This window comes from Urocitellus parryii, chromosome 3 (genome assembly GCF_045843805.1).
Source record: "Urocitellus parryii isolate mUroPar1 chromosome 3, mUroPar1.hap1, whole genome shotgun sequence".
NCBI lineage: Eukaryota > Metazoa > Chordata > Mammalia > Rodentia > Sciuridae > Urocitellus > Urocitellus parryii.
The window spans coordinates 121,874,564-121,896,062 of NC_135533.1; the positions used below are offsets into that span (position 1 = coordinate 121,874,564).

At 44.0% G+C, this 21,499-nt stretch overlaps 2 protein-coding genes across 2 annotated transcripts in view; both read right to left on the bottom strand.

Annotated features, from left to right (window-relative positions):
* The window catches only part of Znf84 (zinc finger protein 84), a 57,065-nt gene extending 36,675 nt beyond the window's left edge, over nucleotides 1-20,390 (bottom strand). The window contains exon 1 of the mRNA XM_026409665.2: nucleotides 20,335-20,390. The gene's annotated coding sequence lies outside the window, so the exon portion shown is untranslated. The remainder of the gene's footprint in view (nucleotides 1-20,334) is intronic.
* On the bottom strand, nucleotides 3,475-20,517 carry Znf26 (zinc finger protein 26). The gene is made up of 4 exons (XM_026409670.2): nucleotides 20,335-20,517; nucleotides 9,412-9,538; nucleotides 9,065-9,160; nucleotides 3,475-5,310 (listed from the first exon to the last, which is right to left on the bottom strand). The coding sequence occupies exons 1-4, from the start codon at nucleotides 20,365-20,367 to the stop codon at nucleotides 3,938-3,940; spliced, it is 1,629 nt and encodes a 542-aa protein (XP_026265455.1). The 5' UTR covers nucleotides 20,368-20,517; the 3' UTR covers nucleotides 3,475-3,937.
* Between the last annotated feature and the right edge of the window lie 982 nt (nucleotides 20,518-21,499).

Genomic DNA, 21,499 nt, shown 5'->3' on the forward strand with positions numbered 1-21,499 from the left:
CAACTTGAAGTTTACTGAGCTTTTTCAATGTATAGATGAGAACTTTTCATCAAATTTGGGAAGTTTCTAGGCCTCTCATTGCCTTTTGGGCTCCCTTTTCTCTCTCCTCTCTTTCAGGTACTTCCATTGTGGGTATGCTTGATTTTGTCCCATACTTATTATCTGAGGCTATTTATTTTTCTTCATTCTTACCCTCTCTTCTTTGGATTACATAACCATGATCAATTTGTCAGTTTTTTAAATTCTTTTTTCTGCTAATTCAAATCTGTTGATGATCTTCTCTACTTAATTATTATTTTAATATTCCTTATTTGATGAACATTATCTTCATACCTTCCTTTATGTCTTTGAACATTCTTAGAACAGCTGCTTTGAAGTCTATGTTATCTGCTACTTGGTCATGCCTACAGGAAGTTTTTGTTTCTGTTAAGGCAATTTTGTTGCCTGCTGTTTTTCTCACATTATCAGTCAGACTTTCCTGTTTCTTTTTATGTTTTAGATAATGTAAAAACTCAACTTTGTATATGGGCTCCTTAGGCAATCATAATTGTTACAGCCAACTGTTGGAATAGTGACTGGCAGGTTACTTAGGTCTTTCTGTCCCATGGGGTGACATCTTTGATGTCAGACTCAATGAGAGTGCAGACTCAATCACCTACCATCACTGTGATGACAGTTTTGGCAGGGTCTTCTCTCTCTTCGTCAGCTGTTGACTATTAATTGCTAGCTATTGTTTTGACCTTAGAGGTAACTGAATCTATTCTTACATCTGATTCAATTAAATCTGGACAGCTTTACAGGAATAGTGTTTGAGGTCGTTGGCTATGTTAGGACCCCAGGAGGGTGTATTTTAGCTGTCTCTCCCTGGTTACTCCAGCAAATTAGGAACTTAGCTTTTGTCTCCGATGAGTCTACCAGTCTCCTCTTAATTCCATAGCATCACAACTTCATTGGAGGATCCGATAGGCTGGACTTACACTCCAGCCCATGAAGCCAGTTCCTTTAGGGAGAAACCTGGAACTCTGCCTCTCCCCATGAGCATAATTTTGAGTCACAGTCCTGGAGCTGGAGGTGGGGACAATGGCTCATTTTTCTTTGACTTACCCCTACCTTAGGATCTGGAAGCTCAGTAGGGGGATGAAAAAGAGCTATGGTCTCTGGGGCTCTCAGCTTGTCTCTCCTGGTGTGAAATCTCTAAGAGTGGGCTGGGGTTGTGGCTCAGCAGTAGAGTACTTGCCTTGCATGTGCAAGCCCCTGGGTTCGATCCTCAGCACCACATATAAATAAATAAATAAATAAAAATAATTATATTTTAAGAAGGAAGGAAGGAAGGAAGGAAGGAAGGAAGGAAGGAAGGGCTGGGTGAGGATAACTTGGTCCTTGTATTCTAAACATGCTAGACCTCATGTGGAGCCTCCATCCCATGAGTGAAGGCTGGATGGAAAAGGAGCACCCACATCTTGGGAACCCTTGTGTGGTACTTCATCTCTGCCACGGGTAGCTGGGGGTGGGGGCAGGGCCTGAAGAGGCACTGTAGGCCTCAGCTGGGAGCTGGAGGAGTGGGAAACCCTGGGACTTTTTACACTTCCCAAGTGGAGTTTTCACCACGGTGAGCTAGAAAGGAGGGAGTAAGATATTGCTCAGATGCCATGGACTCTCACTCATCACACCAAGTTTAGTAGGTTTTCTTGAATATGTTTCTCCATTTGATGTATGTCCTTTTGCTGTTTCCAGAGATTTTAAATTCTTTGCAGCTTCACTGGGATTCAGTCCAAAGAGCTCCTTAGTCTGGAAGGGGAACTCCTTATCCCATCCTCTTTTGAGTACTTCTTTACTTTCTAGCACAGCAAGATAATCAAATTTCATCCCATATTTTCCCAAGTGCAGCCCTAGACTGAGCCATTTCTCCAAGGCTCTCTAGTTCCTTATGGTGGGAAATGGTAGTTAGACAGCAAAGTAGGAACAGCCAATGTGCTTATTTTTATTGGATGTAAGTGTGTCTCAGATCTGTCAGGATACAGTGCAAGAAGTATGCACATCTGTGTCTATGTCTTTACACACAGTCATGAATTCATACTGACACTTCCCATTCCAGTTCAACACCACAGGGGTTCCTCGTCAAAATTCCTAACTTCCTTTGCCAACAGTGAGAAACCTGGCTCTCATTTTCCATACTATAATTACTTGATTGGTCTGGAATACACATTAGTTTCAGTATTGCCTATCCATATCACTGTGAAAAACCAACTCCTCACTAGAATTCACTCATTCCCTGAAGTTCTTAAGGATGAGAACATTAGTTGAAGTATTATATTTAGGAACTATACATAGGGAGGGTGGATACACTCACAGTATTATATGCATGTATGAAAATGTTGCAAAGAAATCCATTATTTTGTACATTATGTATTAATAATGAAAAAATATACAAAAAGACACACTCAGTTAATTGTCCCACCCCTTATTCCAGTCTCACAACCTCAAGGCAACCAATGTTTCTAGTTTATTTATTCATTCAGTATTTCTATGGAAATGTGCAGGTATATGTGATGTTTTGTACTTCCTCTTTTGATTTAAAAAAATTTTTTTTTTGTACTGGGGATTGGATCCAGGGGTGCTTAACCACTGAGCCACATCTTCATCCCCAGCCTATATATATATATATATATATATATATATATATATATATATATATATAACATTTGGTTGTAGTTGGACACAATACATTTCACATATTTATTTTTATGTGGTACGGAGGATAGAAACCATGGTCTCGCACATGTGAAGCTAGTGCTCTACCGCTGAGCCATAACCCCAGCCCCCCCCACCACCAAAGCTTTAAATTTTTTTTTCTTTTAAATTGTAGATGGACACCTTTATTTCTATATGGTGCTGAGGATCAACCTCAGTGCTGCATATGTGCCAGGTAAGCACTTACCACTGAGACACAATCCTGGCTCCCCAGCCCTTTTTATTCTTTATTTTGTTATAGGGTCTTGTTAAGTTGCTGAGGCTGGCCTTGAACTTGCCATGTTCCTGCCTCAGCTCCTTAGTCACTGGAATCACAGGCATGGCCACCAGGCCTGAGAAGCAGCCCTACAGCCCCATCCTGACCTGCTCCTGGATGTGACTTCTGAGAGCAAATACACTTGCAGGGGGGGACCTACCCTTCCAATTATAAGCCCAACATGCTTTCAGTTACAGTGCTAAGAAATAAAAGACGCTGGGGCTGGGGCTGGGGCTCAGTGGTAGAGCACTTGCCTCACACATGTGAGGCCCTAGGTTGGATCCTCAGCATCAAGTAGGGATAAATAAATAAAATAAGATAGTGTGTCCATCTACAACTAAAAAGAAAGAAGGAGACAATACTGATACTTAGCATTTAATACAGAGAATACTGGGGGATGTTGTTTCACAAAATATCAAATATATATGACAAGTTACATTAAAAAATAAAATGCCAAATTCTTGAAAAATGCTATTCAGTGTTAATTAAGGAAAGTCACACAAAATATTCCTTAGCTTTCAGAATAAGTGCCTTGTGATTTTACTTTATCTACATATTAAAAAGAAATAAAAAACTTTTACACTCCCCCATGAAAAAGTCTATTGTTTATAATGAATTTTTTTTTATTTTATAAAAACATAGCTTTCAATTTGGAATGTGGCTTTCCATGCAACACAGTTCCTATGGAAAATGCTTCCCTGACGGAGTAAACCGCAAGGTGTTCTCAGTTATGACCACCCCACATCTTCTCACAACATCACACCTGGTAGGCTCACTGCTCCTTTCCCGTCAGTCCCCTGTGACTGCCTCCTGGGGGCTTTTCAGGCTCTTCCCAGCTGTGCTGGTCTCTCCCACATGACTCGTCATGTGAGTGCATTTTCAGGACCTCTGGTCATCACTCTGTTGCCCTTTGAGGACAACTTCTCATGCTCACTTCATCACTCGGGTGTCCCCTCTGTGCGTCTTCCTGTGTATACGGAGCCCTGAATTCCAGCAAAAGGATTTTCCACACTCAGAGCACTTCCAGGGCTTCTCTCCCGTGTGAACTCTCTGGTGTTCACTGAGGGAGGACTTCTGAGTGAAGGCTTTCCCACACTCGCTGCACTTGAAAGGCCTCTCTCCTGAGTGGGTTTTCTGGTGGATCTGGAGGGACGCCTTCCTGGGATAGGCCTTCTCGCACTGGCTGCACTCATAGGGCTTCTCTGTAGAGTGAGTCCTCTGGTGTATGATAAGCTGCGACTTCCCACAAAAGGCCCTCTCGCACAAGCTGCACTCGTAGGGCCTCTCTCCTGTGTGTGTCCTCCTGTGGATGACAAGGTACGACTTGCTGCTGAAAGCCTTTCCGCACTCACTGCACCCATAGGGCTTCTCCCCGGCATGGGCACGCAGGTGAGCAGTGAGCTGCTCCTTCCTGCCGAAGGCCTTCCCACACTGGCTGCACTGGTGAGGGTTGTTGCCTGTGTGAGTGCCCTGGTGCACCACCAGCTGTGTCTTCATGTTGAAGGCTTTCCCACAGTCGCTGCACCGATAGGGCTTCTCTCCCGTGTGCATTCTGGTGTGAACCAGGAGGTAGGACTTACTCCTAAAGGCCTTCCCACACTCAGCGCACTTGTGAGGTTTCACTCCTGTATGAGTTCTCTGGTGTACAACAAATGGGGACTTCAAACTGAAGGCCTTCCCACACTCACTGCATTCATAGGGTTTCACTCCCGTGTGGCTTCTCTGGTGCAAAATGAGCTGAGACTTCCAACTGTAGGCCTTCCCGCATTCGCCACAACCATAAGGCTTTCCTCCTGTGTGAACCTCCTGGTGGACGATGAGCTGCGACCTGAACGAGAAGACTTTTCCACACTCAGCACACGAGTAGGGCTTCTCCCCAGTGTGGACTCTTTGGTGGGCATTCAGGTTGGACTTGGCACTGAAGGCTCTTTCACATTTGGTGCACTCGTAAGGCCGCTCGCCTGTGTGGATCCTGAGGTGCACGATGAGCTGCGACCTACAACGGAAGGCCTTTCCACATTCGTTACATACACAGGATTTTTCTATGCTATGAGCTCTTTGATGCTTAAGAAAACGTGATTCCTCACACCCATGAAAACCATCAGGCGTCTTTCTTACATAACCTCTGCTTGACTCCAAGTTTTGTGTCCAGCGTTTCCCAAGTGTATTACACTTATGGAGTCTTTGTCCTAAAGAAACGTGGGTTTTGCTTATGTGAAGTTTTCTGAACATATTACAAGCATGACTTCTCTCAATACTTTCAAACTCATCTTGATTTTTCTGGTACCAATCTTCCCAGACTTCTAAGGAAAAACAAAACACCATGCAGTTCTTAAATTCTAATATGGAATTAATTAAAAAGCTTTAAAAAATGCATATAGTAGCTGGGGAGTGTATCCCAGTAGTGGAGTATTTGCTTCACATGCATGAAGCCCTGGGCTCAGTCCCAGCACAACCAAAAAAAAAAAAAAAAAGAGTCTGTTTTTTAATTGTGTTACTAGGCCTATGCCACTGTTCAAAAGAAATACTGGCCAAGCATAGGGGGCAAGGGGTGACGGGGAGACTGGAATCAATCTCCTCATGAAATTGGCAGTGAATTAGCAGTGATTGAAAAAAAAAGGGGGGGGGTTCTAAAGGGGCTTAAAAAACTTACCCTGTACTTAGGGGCCAATTCCCAATTATTTTATATATGAATTTTATTATTGTGAGATTTTACCTAATTAAAAAGTAAATTCAGGGGCTGAGGCTGTGGCTCAGTGGCAGAGTGCTCACCTAGCATGTGTGAAGCCCTAGGTTCAATCCTCAGCACCACATAAAAAATGGATAAATAAAGTAAAGGTATTATGTCCGACTACAAGTTAAAAAACTACAAGTAAAAAAAAATAAAAAATAAAAAAGTCAATTCAGAGGACACAAGGTTCCTGGGGCCAGATGTTCAGGTCTGATGGCAACGAGACTTTAGAAAGGAGAACAAAGCTAGAAGCAGCGCACGCCTGCACTCTCAGGACTCGGGAGGCCGAGGCAGGAGGGAGCAAGCTCCAGGCCAGCGCCAGCCACTCAACAAGGCCCTGTCTCAGAGTAAAATAAAAGAGTCGGGCTGTGACTTAGTGGTAGAGCTTGCCCAACATACATGAAGCCATGGGTTCCATCCCCAGTACTGCAAAAAAGGACGATGAAGGGCTGGAGCTGTGGCTCAGTGTTGAAGCACTTGCCTAGCATGTGGGAGGCACTGGGTTTGATCCCCAGCACCACTTAAAAAGAAATAAAATAAAGGTATAAAAAATACAATTAACTTTTAAAAAGGAGGATGAATGAATCCCAAAGCCTAACACTTCAAACCGAGAAAAAATGCCAAGTACAAACTTCCTGAGGAGAACTCCTTGGCAGGGTTTAAGAAACAGGAAACAGGAAAGGATGAGCATACCCAGGACCCACTGGGAAACAGAGCAGAGAGCAAGAAGCAAAGTCTGCTGTCACCCAGAGGTGCTCAGTGGAGACCCTCATTAATAATATTCTTCCTTAGAAAGGTGTGTCTTGTTATGACATACACAATGAGAAAGAAAAGGGCAGAGAAGCACCGAGGGGCTGCCATGGGACTGAGGAAAGGGGAGGATCGCCAGCTCCCACACAAGGTGCAGGGCTCCTCAGAAACGCAGAGCATAGTGCAGGCAGAGGGCAGCTCTGGGCGCTACTGCATCTGAGGTTAGTGCCCACGCACCCACATGTGAGTCAACAGCCGGGCCTGAGTGCTGCATGCAGGAAAAGTGCACAGCATGTCAAAGTGACACAAGGTAAGGACCACCAGGGGACCAGGGCTGCAGGTGACAGCCCAGATCCAAGCCCAAACCTTGTCTGGTACTGATAGTAATGACCAGACCAGGGGCCAAGAGAGATGGCAGCAAGCGAAGGCCTGGGCACTGCTCAGGTCCAGGGCCGACCAGAATAGGCAAGGCCCTGTGTGGGCCTCGGCACACCCACTTCTCCAGAGTTCTTCCTACACAGCCCCACTCCAAGGGTAGTGGAAGGCCCAAGTTAGGGTTTGTACTGGGAAGTGAGGCAGTGGACAGACCACAAGGGGAAACTATTAAGTGGCTGGAAGGAAGGCCTGGCCTTGCAGACCACCTCTGCATAGTACTCCTCCATTGCTGGATTACTGCTTAACAGAATTAGTCAGAAAACAACAGAACCCCCCAGAATCACAGACTGGAAGCCTGCAAGGTCTGGAAAGGAGCCCCAAGGTTGGTCTGATAACAGTCTGACTCTTCAAGCCTTATTACTCCAAGACTTACTACAACAGAAGTGGGCACTGGTCAGACTACTCAAAGGGCCCATAGAATGGGCATTCTCTCAAAAGCCTGGGCTGGGGCTCAGTGGTGGAGCACTTGCCTAGAATGTGTGAGGGACTGGGTTCGAGCTTCAGTATCACATATAAATAAAATAAAGGTATTGTGTCCATCCACAACTAAAAAAAAAAAAAGGTCTGACCATAGAGGACAACAAAAGATGCTTCATGGGAAGTGCAGGGCACAGAACCCTCTCTGACCTTTCTCTACAGGGAAAGGTGAGCCAACAATGACTGCCATCTGCCCTTCTAGAAGAGGAGTGTCTGGAGCTGCTCTATAGAAGACAACATGCCAGTAGAGGCTACTGACTCCCTACTGTTTTATTCTGGTTAAATCCGGGATTGAAGACATACATTTATTTTCACAGACTAATGACAGGATGCTTATGAAAACAAACCCAGCAATACCAGCTAAGACGATGAAAGCTCCTAGATATGACTGTGAATCTGAGCTTCCTAGTTACAACAATAATGATCTAGTCTGAGTGACAACTGAGGAGATGAGTGTCAACAAGGTAGTTTTCAAAGGACAAAACAGTAATGGAGGCAGAAGCAGTTGAAAGATCAGCAAAGTAGAAAGGAAGCAGACAGAATTCCAAGTGAGCCCCAGTCCAGGGTGCACAGCAGCCACAGCACTGGGACGGGCAGGGAGGGGCCCAGGGTGTCCCCAAGGCAGCAGGGTTCAGAGCCGGGCTTTAGGGAGTGCCTGGACCCTCAGGGCTCCGAGCTCATCGGTGGCTTAGTCCACTGAGGGATTCACAAGGTGATGGCATTCCTGGGAGGTGGTGGGCACTGGTAGAGGTGGCCCCAGTGGGCCCTGAGAGCACACTATGAAGGGCTTACAGTCTCTCAAGACCTCCCTCCTGCCCTCCCTCTCTCTCCCTGCTTCAAGGCTGCCATGAAGGGAGAGCTCTGCTCTCCTCGGTCCTCTCTGCCATGATGCTCTGCCTCAGCATAGGATTGTTGCTGGGGGGCCAAGCAGTCAAAGACCGAAACCTCTGCAACCATGAACCAAAATAACTCTTGCCTCCTTTCAGTGGTTTCTATTAGGCATTTTGTCACAACAACAGAAAGCCCAAAAAAGGGGAAACTGGAAGGAATGGCAATGTTGGAAGGAAGTTTCTTCCCATTTCTGCACCAGAATGAAGCCTGGGAAAGCACAGGGGCATATAAGCCCTAGCACCAAGTGCAGAAGGAGAACAGGAGGAAGATGGCAGTGCCGGTGATACCACCGTGGAGAGAAAAACCTAAACGTTCAGAATGGAAGGAGGCTGAACTGGGGAGCAAGCCTAGTGTGTGAAGGTGTGTGAAATCACACAGTGATACAGTGAGACCAGATGTGGGGCTGTGGGTGGAGTCTAAGCAATGCACCCACCAGAAAGGAGAAAGGAATGTGAGGGAAGAGGATGGATCACACAGAGCCAGGAGAAGAAGTTCTCTGAAGGTCTCCTCTACTGTGGGAAGGAAGAAAACTGACCCAGGAGGCAAACTGTGGGGCAGAGCTCAGAAGAAGGGCACGCCTACCTCTCAAAGCCAGGGAGGAAGGAGGCCCAGTGTGTCCGTGATTGCTGACCCGAGGCGCTCATGTCTCATCGTAAGTCAGCTGAAAGGGTTTGAGGACTCCCAAGATTTCTATGCACAACACCCAGCAGTGCCAAGCTCTCAAGAACAGCCAGTTTACCTCTACACCCCCCATCTTCCTAGCTCTCACCCACCTGGACAGTTCTGAGTGGACATTTTGGCATTTAGTATCCACGGCTCTTCTCCTTGCTCCAATCTGAAGATTAAATCAGGTTTGGTACCATGATATCCTGTTAATGGAAAAATCACAAACGATGAGGGCCAAACTGCTGGAGATGAAGTTAAGGGCTCAGAAACTACAAAACACAACCGCTCATTTGTACCTTGGGAAACAGCACAACCAGGAGGTGAGGGCCCAAAAGGAAAACTTCACCTCTAAAGTTCAAGTTCATACTCATTAAGTACATCAGAGGCTCCAGAGGGAAGGAAGATCATAAAAGAAAAGGGATGGTGATGTGTGACTTGGGGTCTGAGTACTCACCCACTGACAGCAGGTTGCTATAGTTTTCCAGGATCACTTCCCTGTACAGGTACCTCTGTGCAGAATCCAGTAGCTGCCATTCTTCCCAAGAAAACTCCAGGGACACATCGTTGAATGACAATAAGCCCTATAATAATATATACCCCATTCAATCAGATGTCATTACAGTAAGTGACACAGGAAAGACACAGAGCAACTGGAAAAGTAGAATTAAAACTCAATCATCAGCTTGGTGCGAAGGAGCACACTTGTATTCCCAGCAGCTCAAGAGCCTGAGGTAGGAGTACTGTTCAAAGTAAGTTCAAAGCCAACCTCAGCAACTTAGTGAGATCCTGTCTCAAAAAATAAAAATGGCTGGGGATGTGGCTCAGTGGTTAAGTGCCCCTGGGCTCAATCCCAGGTACAGAAAAAAAAAAAAAAAAAAGAAGAAGAAGAAGAAGAAGAAAGGAAGGAAGGAAAACATGAAAATAAGTTTAAAAAAGATATGGAAATAAAAGTGATTTGAAAGTTGCAGTAGGCAGAAGAGGGAGGGAAATTTCAACATGATAGACTACTAATAACTTCTCTTATTGAGAATCATTTAAATCACCTTAATCACATACAGACACACATTCACAAGAAAGGGAAAATAAAAATAAAGAGAAGGTATTAAGATATTTTAGCAGATTTTTAGAAAACAGAAAGCCAGAAAAAAAAAAAAAAAGGTGGGTATCTAACTCCAGGAGAGAAGCTAGTCCAAAGACAAGCAGAGGGGCTGTTAGTGAAGAATAAACCATAAGCCCACAGAAACTCCAAAACCTCTGGGACGGAAAGTCAGAATGCCAGAAAGAAGTGTGAGCTAGAATAGGGAAAGTCTGGGAGCCGTGTGCAGACCAGGCTCCCACGTCCCACCCACCCAGGATCTGGCAGCAGCTGTCACTCAGTCAGTGTACAGCCACACAATGTGCTAGCAGGGACAGGAGCTGTCACCAACCATGCAGGCAGGGAGCAGAGCCAGGTGGCCGAGCAGAGGCACTGCAATGGAGACAGGGTATGGGCAGCTCTCTGCTGAGAATGTGAAAGCACAGTTGGCCTACGGGACCGGAGGGCATGGTAAGGGCATCCCAAGTCAATGCGAAGCCACCAGAGGCTTTGAAGAGGATGGACTTTGCCCTATGTTCTGAAGGATGTTCTACCTGCTGTGGAGAAGTCAGAGGGTCGCACAGGAGCAGCACCAGGCAGGCCAGGGGAAGCAACTGCTTCAGCCCTAGCTGGATCCCTTTTTCTCTCCACACTGCTTAAGGCCACAGACAGGTGCAGACTCTAGGAGGTGGTTTCCCTGACTCTACGGAATGCCCACAGGATCCCTGAAGAACACACTTGGAGGGAGGGACACCCCAGAGGGAGGGACAGTGAGGAAACTCCAGGAAAACTTATAAGAGTTGAGGGAAAAGAATAGATCACAGCACGGCACATGGGAAAAACCTGTCACAGGCTGCAATCCCAAGAATGCTGGAATTATCAGGGAGTTTAAAATAGCCAGGTTAGGGCTGGTGATGTGGCTCAAGCGGTAGTGTCCTTGCCTGGCATGTGTGCGGCCCGGGTTCGATCCTCAGCACCACATACAAACAAAGATGTTGTGTCCGCCGAAAGCTGGAAAATAAATATTAAAATTCTCATTCTCATTCTCTCTCTCTCTCTCTCTCTCTCTCTCTCTCTCAAAAAAAAAAAAAAGCCAGGATTAATATGCTAAGGGCTCTAAAAAGTAGAGTGCACAGCATGCTAGGACACATGGGTACTATAGGCAAACAGATGAAAATCTCAAGAAAAAAAAAAAAAAAGAAAGGCTACAGATCAAAAACACTGAAAAAGAAATGAAGACTGCCTTTGATGGACTTATCAGTAAACTGAAAAAGGCAAAGGGAAAAAAATCTCTAAGCCTGAGGACATATCAATAGAAACCTCCAAAACTGAAGAAAAAACCCGTAACATAAATTAAAAGTAAATGAATGAGAAAAGATAAACTTGTGCTAGCTCAAAAGAAAGTAGGAGGCCTGGGGTTGTAGCTCAGTGATGGAGCACTTGCCTTGCACGTGTGAAACACTGGATTTGATCCCCAGCACCATTTCATAAAAATAAATAAATAAAATAAAGGTATTGTGTCCATCTACAACTAAATATATATATATATATATATATATATATTTTTTTTTATTACATATATATATATGTAATAAAAAAAAAAGCAGGAGTAGATAGTACAGGTATTTCTTTCCTTTTTGCTTTTCCTGTGGAACTGGGGATGGACCCAGGAGCACCGTACCAACCCTTTCTGTTAATTAAACAATTTTTTTTTGAGACAGGGTCTTGCTAAGTTGTTCAGGCTGGCCTCAAGACTTGCGATCCTTCTGCTTCTGCCTCCTGAGTCACTAGGATTATAGGTGTGTGCCTCCATGTCAAACTAGATACAGTAATCTCAAACAGAGCTCACTTCAGAGCAAGAAAGGTTATTAGGAACAAAGAATTGCATTGCATAAGGATAAAAAGAAACAACAGGGCAGTTGTGGCTCAGTGGCAGAGTATACCACATGAGAAGATAAAAGGTTAAAAAAAGAAAAGAAATAAGAATTCCTAATTTGGGGGCTGGGGATGTGGCTCAAGCGGTAGCTCGCTCGCCTGGCATGCGTGCGGCCCGGGTTCGATCCTCAGCACCACATACCAACAAAGATGTTGTGTCTGCCGAGAACTAAAAAATAAATATTAAAAATTAAAAAAAAAAAAAAGAATTCCTAATTTATATGTGTGCAATGACAGAGTGTCAATATAGGTGAAGTGAAACTGATGGACCCCAGGGGGAAACAGATGATTCCCCTATCACAGCTAGATACTTTAATACCTCACTATCAGAAACACAGATCCAACAGGCTGAAAATCAGTATGGACACAGCTGACCTCAAAGACACCTTCAGCCACTAAATGTAACTGCTCTCTATGACCTTCACACAAGAACAGAGTGCACTGTCTTCTCAAGCTCACATGGACTATTCACCAAGAAGGCCACATTCTAGGCCTTAAAACACATCTAACACGTTTGATAGGATTGAATCCATACACTGTATCCTCTCAGAACACAGCAGAATTAAACACAACAAGAAATCAATGGAACTAGAAATCAATAACTAGAGTTAATTGAAAAATCTTCCAAACACACAAAGATTCAACAACACATTTATAAATAACAAATAGGGCAAAGGAAAAGTCTCGAGAGAAACTTTAAAATATTTCACACTAAACAAAAATGAAAGTACAACTTATTGAAATATATGTAATGCCATGAAAGAAGTATTTAGGGAGGAATTTGTCACTGAATCATCCCTACTACCACCTTAAGAAATTAAGAGAATAAGAAAAAAAAAAAAAAAGGAAAGGAAAGCCAAATTAACTCCAAAGTAAGCAAAAAAAAAAAAAAAAAAGGAATAATAAACCAGAAAATAATCATTACCCATAGGCTGGTTTTATGAAAAGATGGATGAAATGAAAGCTTCTACCCAGGCTAAGAGAACAAGAGAAGCCACAAATCACTGTCTTATGAATATAAAAATACACTGGAGAAAAGAGTCTGTGTTACAGTTTGGAGGTGAGGTGTCCCCCAAAAGCTCATTTGTGAGACAATGCAAGAAAGCTTAAAGGTGAAATGATTATTAACCCAATCAGTGCCGGGTGTAGCTAGAGAAAGTGGGCCATGGGGGAGTGCCTTTGGGGTATATATTTTGTACCTGGACAGTGGAGTCTCTCTCTGCTTTCTGATCATTATGTGAGCTGCTTTCTTCCACCACATACTTCTGCCATGATATCCTGCCTCATCTGGTGCCCGAAGGAATGGAGCTGGCTATCTACAGAGCCCTCAAATACACCTTTTCTCCTCTAAAATAGTTCTGTTCAGGTTTTTTAGTCAGAACAGCAAAGAGATTGACTAAAACAGTCTGCCACAAAAGGTGCTGGAACAAGACTTGCAAAACAAAACAAAAGACCTAGACACAGACATCAATAAAATTAACTCAAGGGGATGTGGTTGTGGCTCAGTGGTAGAGCACTTGCCTAGCACATGGAGGCACTGGGTTCGATCCTCAGCACCACATAAAAATAACAAAATAAAGGTACTATGTCCATCTACAACTAAATTGTGGTGTGTGTGTGTGTGTGTGTGTGTGTAAGTTAACTCAAAATCAATCACAGGCATAAATGTGAGATGCAAACCCATAAACTTCTTAAAGATAACAGGAGAAAATCTGGATAACATTGGGTTTAGCTTGACTTTTTAGACAAGATACTCTAAGTATGATCCATGAAAGATGAATAAGCTGGGGCTAGTGATGTGGCTCAGTGGCACTAGGCTTGCCTAATATGCATAAAAGCCCTGGGTCCAACCCCCAGAACCACAAAGAGGAAAGAAAAGAATTAATAAGCTGGACTTCATTAAAATGAAAAATAGCCACAATGTGGATAGTGACACTACCAAAAGCTGACAAGTACACAGCACAACAGAAATTTCACTCATTGCTGAGGGGAATACAAAATGGTAAAGCCACATTGGAACGCCTTTTTCATAAAAACTAAATGTACTCTTACCATAGATCTGGCAAATGCCAGGCAGTGTCCATCTACAACTAAATTGTGTGTACAATTATAACACACAATTTATAAACTACGCCTATAAACCCAGTAACTCAGAAGGCTGAGGCAGGAGGATTGAAAGTTCAAGGCCAGTCTGGGTAACTGAGCAAGACCCTGTCTCAAAATAAAAAGTAAAAAAACAGGATGGGGGTCTAGCTCAATGGTAGAGCAACCCCAAATTCAATCCCAAGTACTACAAGGGCAAAAAAAAAAAAAAAAAGAATCCTTGGAATTTACCCAAAAGAGAAGAAAACTTAAGTACATACAAAAACCTACACATGAATGTTTATAGTAACTTTATTTCTAATTGCCCAGACTTGGAAGCAACCAAGATGTCCTTAAATAGGTGAATAAACTACGGTACTTCTAGACAAAGGCATATTATTCAACACTAAAAGAAACGAGTGATCAAGCCACAAAATTCTATGGAGAAAATTTAAATGCATGCATCTAAGTAAAAAAAAGCAATTCTAAAAGGAATACACACAAACATGACTCCGATGTGACATTCTGGAAAGGGCAAAACTGTGAAGACAGTAAAAGGATCTGTAGTGACCAGGGAATGGAAAAGCATAAGCAGGAGGGAACAGAGGATTTCCAGGGCAGTGAAACCATTCTGTGTGAGACTCCCAGGGCACCGAGCACTTCACCTGTGAGTGAAGCCCAGCATCAATGTAGGTCCATCCATGCAGGGAGTGTACTCCTTGGTGGGAGACATGGACCACTGGGAAGGCTATGCATGTGTGGGGCAGTATATGGGCTATCTCTGTACCATTCTCTCAGCTTTCCTGTGAACCTGAAAAATCTCTGAATTCTTTCAAAAATTTCTGAAATGGGAAATATTCATACATGTGTATGGTTGTTCAATATTTCAAAGTTTGGATAAATTTCTGATAGGGGACCAGGAAATCCAAATAAAACACATTCATTCTGTGAAGATATTATTGCAAACTGCAGAACTACCATATACAGCATGATGGCACTTGTAGAAACAACAACAACCTCTGTGTGTGTATGTGTGTGGTTCTGGGGATTGGACCCATCAGTGTTCCACCACTGAGCTACATCCCAACCCTTTATTTTTTATGTTGAGACAGGTTCTTATTACGTTGCTGAGGCTGGCCTTGAACTTGTGATCCTCCTACCTAAAAGCAAAACTTTTAAATTTGTTTTATTTATTGTTTTTATTGCTGCAGTTGTTATTTTGAGGTAAGGTCTTGCTGTGTTGACCAGACTGTCCAAGAACTGCAGAGTTCACAAAATCCTCCTGCCTCAGTCTCCAAGTAGTTGGGACCACAGGCAATGCGCCACTACCTGGCCCAAAATAATTTATTACTGTGGTGCCAGGATCAAACCCAGAGCCTCATGCATGCTAGGCAAGCACTCTACCATTGAGCCACAATCTAGCACCCCAAATCTTTTTTCAATGTTGAATTAAGCAAAGCTGAAAGTCCACCCCATCACCTATTAAATTCACAATTGTAATCAATTATTTTTAAAATTTAAACATTTATATATGAAAAAAATTGAAAAGTTTCAGAATATCAAAAGCTAAGAGTTGAGTAAGAGCAGAAAGGTAAAGCTCCCTAGTGGTTACAAGCTGGGATTTCTCACAGCCAGAACACAGAGAAGTGAGTTTGTAACAATGACTTGGACACTATTTTTATTAAAAATAGTGTCTCCAAATGGGCCTGTACATATAACAGGCATCTCTGCCTTCATTTTGCATCTATATCCTTTATTCTGAGCCAGTTAATGCCTTAGCTTTTTTGTTGTTGTTGTGACAAAATACCTAAGGAAAAAAAAAGGGACAAAATACAGTCCCTGAAAATGTGCCCCCAAGGACCCACTCCCTCCAACTAGGTCCCACCTCTGACAATTGTGATCATCTCCCAATAGCCCCTTCAGCTATGAGTGCATTGATGGATTGGTGCACTGATGAGGTCAGAGCCCTCAGAATGTGCCTGAGCTCTTTGTATCACCAAATAAATTTACAGGGAAATAGCAACATTAATAACTCATGTATCTTGAGGAAAAGATCTGGATAAAAACCCTCAAAGCTGCTGAATACTTAAGAGGAGAGAAGCAATGGCCAACAGAGCTTGGGGTGCTATTTAAAATAACACTTCTTAAAGAGAGAATGTAATTGAAATCACACTAAACAGGAAAATCTATAAAGCTGTTTTCACAGTAAAACACAAAACAGATATCTGTGTACATAATCCTACAGGTAAAACAGACATAAAAAGCACAAAGAAGGATGCACAACAAAAAGTATATTGCAGCCATGCATGCCTGTAATCCCTATAGCTCAGGAGGCTGAGGCAGGAGGATCACAAATTCAAAGCCAGCCTCAGCAACAGCAAGGCACTAAGCAACTCAATGAGACCCCGTCTCTAAATAAAATACAAAATAGAGCAGGAGATTTGGCTCAGTGGTCGAGTGCCCCTGAGTTCAATAACCCTGGTAACAAAAACAAAACAAAAAAAGTATATGGCAAATTTTTCTGTGAAGTAGAATAGAAGGAATTGATGAACCCAGCCTAATTCCATTTTAAGATTGGGAGCCATCTCATCACAAAGTCATGAAAAGTTCATTTCTGTTTTACTGTAAAATACTAATATTTCTATTTGGACTTACCATAATTTGATGTTTTAAAAACTTGCTTGAGATTCCTGCCCATGTTTTGAACTTACAGGTACCCGGCTCTCCTTGACCAGTAACCACCCTCTCTGAAATCCCAGCTGCTCCTCATCAACTCTGATGAGTCTGCTCCCTACCTTGAGATGTTAAGCTATGCAGATCATAAACCTGCTAGATAGGTTACTGTATTATGCTTGCCTGAACCCTGTCAGCTATAAATTCCCAAGACATCACCTTTGTAACTTTTGTTATAAACCCCCCTCCCTTGCCCTTAGATCAGACACTGTCCTCTGGCCTATTTTTTCAGGTGAGGCAGTCGCTGATCAGCTCTCTTGTGTACACAATATAAACTTGCTTTAATTTGGTTTAAAACTGGAGTCCGAGGTCTTTTCTTTGCATCGTGGTTCAACAGGAATGAAGCAATCTTTTATACTGTGAATACCTACAGCATTTGTGTCCATAAAAATGACAGAGAAAGGGTGGGGGAGGGTAGAAGAGGAGGAGACGGGGGAGAGAGAAGTCTGTAGGGAGGGCTGATGTTGTAGCTCAGTGGTAGAGCACTTGCCTAGCATGTGGGGGGCACTGGGTTCGATCCTCAGCATCCCATAAAGATAAATAAATAAAATAAAGGTATTGTGTCCATGTACACATAACAAGAAAAAAAGTCTGTAGGGTAAAAAGATGAGGTGGGAAGGCAAGAGGGCTTTTAAAGGCAGAAAGAAGAAAATGTGTGTGCATACTTACACACACACACACACACACACACACACATACATGGATACATAGAGAATGATAAAGCGAATGATTACAAAATGTAACAACTGAGGAATCTAGATGAAGGTGCACAGAAAGTTTTTTTGTGTATGTATGCGGTACCACAGATGGAAACCAATAATTCACCACTGAGTTAACACCCCTAGCCCTTTTTATTTCTTAATTTGAGACAAGGTCTCACTAAGTTGCTGAGACTGGCCTCGAACATGTTATACTCCTGCCTTAGCCTCCCAAGTCACTGGGACAACAGGTGTGCACAACCATTCCCATCTCCGAAAGTTGTTTTTATTTTACAACACAGGAAATTTAAAAAATACTATTCTAGCAATTTCTCTTAGTTTGTAAATTACTTCAAAACAAAATAACTCCAAGGTTTTTCATCATGATTCTTCACTTTAAAAGTCTAATAATATGGTCTTCATTTTCTATACTTCATACGCACACATCTCACTCACTCAGGCCACAGGCTTGCTTTCCACCTGAGAAAGGAACCATGCGGGTTTTCTTGACCTTGGCTTCTTCTCCAAGGCCTGAAATGCTTCTTCCTTCTAACCCCATCTTTTCACGATCACCATACTGTTTTTCAGACTGTTTAAATGTTGCCTCAAGAGACAGCTTCCTGACTCTGCTACCTGAAGAAGCCACCCAGCCTCTCTCATTTGTACATATAACATTCACAACTTTTTTTAATATTTATTTTTTAGTTTTCGGCGGACACAACATCTTTGTTTGTATGTGGTGTTGAGGATTGAACCTGGGCCACACACATGCCAGGCAAGCGCGCTACGGCTTGAGCCACATCCCCAGCCCCATTCACAACTTTTTAAAGTGATGTTCCTCTAAAGCGTTGCTGATTTTCCCCCTAGGGGTAATGGACTCGGTCTTTGTCCATTAGAAAATATACCTGCATGCTCTTGAAAAGTGTCTGGCAAATAGTTGCATTAGTAAACTTTCCATTAATGTGACAAATAACTAAGGTAATCAACTGTTTTAGGAGAAAAGGGTATTTGAGCTCATAGTTACAGAGTTTTAGGCTACATTTGGGTAGCCCCACTGCAGTGGGCCATAGCAGCACATGTGGGCAAGAGCTCAGGGGGGACAAAACTGCTTACCTCAGGGCTGGGAAGTAGAGATGATTACAAGAAGGGGGGAGTCCCGTTGTCCCCATTGTGGGCATGTCCCCAATTACCTAAAATTTCCTACTAGGCTTAAGTCTCCACCACCTCCCAAGAGCACAGCACTGGGGATCAGCCCTTAACGCAAAGGCCTCTGGGAAACATTTAACAGTTGTCAATAAGTGATTGTTAAATCAATACATGCTCTCAAAAACAAGAAAATTCTGTTTACATTTGTTAAAACGTTTTTTGGGGTGCTGAGAAACAATGAGAGCACATACTAGAGAGGAACTGCCTGGGTATGAATCTTAGCTTTGTCATCCTACTTTCCTAGTATTCCTTAGTAGTTTGGGACCATGTCAGGTTCCCAGTTTCCTCATCTGTAAAATAGAGCCATGAGGTTTGAATCACTTCATACATAAAGAGCTTAAGAGAGCTAGTCAACAGTAATAGCTATTAATATTATTCAATGGTTTTAAAATGTTATTTTTACCAGATATTCTAAATTCACTTGTTTTTTAAATTGCTGTGGTAAACAGGGCTATTTTATCTCACTATATTTTCTATGTAGTTGTTTAAAAACAAAAAGTTCACTGACTTTGAAGTGCTGGTGCTACCTCATTGAAAGCCCTTCTCCCTGGCACCCTAATTCCCCTTTCCACTTGACCCAACAGCCCCACTGCTCCTGATCAGTTCCTTCAGCCTGCTGCCCTTCACCTGAAGCCCTCCTTCACTCTCACCACCCCTAAAATGCTCTACTCTGGAAAATTTCCTGAGACTACACATTCCCAAATCAAACAGATAAAAACCTTTTTTCTCATGAATTATTAATTTTCTGTGGCACTTGATATGGTGGCTTTTATGAAGTTCTCTTTTCTCAAGCTTAGGGGAAAATCACTCTTCCTTTCTCTCACTTCTCTTGCACTCTGGTCCTTCATCTCACATCCTTTCCTCGTCATTATCCTGAATCTTCAACTTGGTGCTCTTCAGGGTTTTACTCGGTCACACTCTGAGCTTCTTGGAATAAATGTGTCCCCAGTCTGTGTGTTTCCAGTTTGGTCTGCCCACGGGAGCTATAGATTACGCACAGGCACTGCATACTCAACATCTGAGAGTCTTTCTGGGGTTATCTCTTCTAACAGTGATCTTTGTCTCAGGAAATGCTATAACCACCCGCGTAGTGCAAACAGGTCCAGCAATCCAATCACTCATCTTTACTCCAACAATCACAAAGTCCAAAAGATCCACTATCCCCTTCCTCTGTAAAAAAACAAAAAACCCCTGCGTCTTTCTCTTCTGCACTTTCCAGCTAATCTCTTGTCCTCCTTCCTCACTGTTCACTTGATTTCCCTTCGCATCCGACCACAGATTCCCTGAAACAAGAAATGTAATTTACCTTCGCACTGCAAGCACCAACCTCAGGGAGTGAACACCAAGTCACTTAATAAATAAGCACTTGCACAAACGAAAGAAGAAAGTAATTTCCCCCCCAAAGAACTCTTATGGATCTGCATAAAAAGACAAACGAAGATCTTTCCTTAAAAAGGAATCTCAGAAATCTGGGCCCACCGCTGGCAACGAAGGGTGACTGCCAAAGACGACGCCAGACGCAAAATACCATAAGGAGCGCTTCTAGATCCCAGGGGCCGCCGGGCTCAGGTCCTGTCAGGTCCCGTATGCGACAGCAGGGATGAACGTGCCAGGTCGCTTTTCAAAGGCACGAGAAAGCCCTGCTTACCCAGTACGGCGCCGTCTGGTCCCTGGCGGCCATCCCCACGGGCGCGGAGAGTCTGGCGCCCCTCGGAGTCTCCTCTCTGCTGCCCGCGTCGGCGCGGCGGCCTCAGCAGGTGATGGGGCTGGAGGCTTGCACGCTGCTAGCAGTGTCCCGGCACGCCCCCGCAGGCCAGCACCCGGGCGCTGCCCCGGGCCTGAGCCCGGGACGGATGTGCCCCGCCCCTGTCCGCCGCCAGCCCCGCCCACCGCCTGCATTCCCTCTACACTAGGAGGAAGTGCGTCACAGCGCGACCTCCGGGGGCGGAGGAGCGGAAGGGAGGTCGGAGCCTGAAAAGAAAGCCCCTGCCCACCGCCAGGCCCGCCCACCGCCTGCCTTCCCTCTACACTAGGAGGAAGTGCATCACAGCGCGACCTGTAGGGGCGGGGAGCGGAAGGGAGTCCGCCCACGCTCCCAGGACCACCGCAAAGGGCGAGGGGACAGAAGGCTGTGCTCCGCTCCACTCGGTTTTGAGTCCAAGTGGGAGACATAGTGACTTTACACCTAGTTTGTGCAAGTCAGCAACTGCCACCTGCCCAGCACCACCATAATGTACAAGTTGATCAATAACTCATTCGTGCCCAGAAACATCTGTACAGGTGAACATCCGAAATCATATCAAAGACACCAGTTAAAAGGGCTTATCAACCTCACCAGAAGTGACCCTCTTACCTAACCCTGTTATGGGGAGACGCCTCAGAAAGCACCTAAGTCTGAATTTCAAATCTGGGTAGGTACTGTCACCCAATGTAAAGACTCAAACAGCTTCTGGGTCCATCCAAAGAAAATACAATCACAAAGACCCCCAACTCAGTGACTTGTTTAGCATCATGTAAGCTAGCCAATCATAGAAATTAAAACATTGATAAGTGGGACCTTGGGCTCTAGGCAGGACTGGAATTTTCCAATCAGCAAGCAAGTGATAAACAGAAGCCAAAATAGCATTAGCTTTGCAGTTCAGTTGACCACTGTCCTGGGTTCAAGCAGATAGATGCTAGACAGTCGCATCCTGAACTTGGGTAGAGGTTGGTGGGGCGAGAATCTACTTCGAAGTTGTGTAGACCCACAAGGGCATTCAGACCCAGGATGTAGCTCACCAAGACCACCGCTGCATCCTGAGTAGGGTACAATT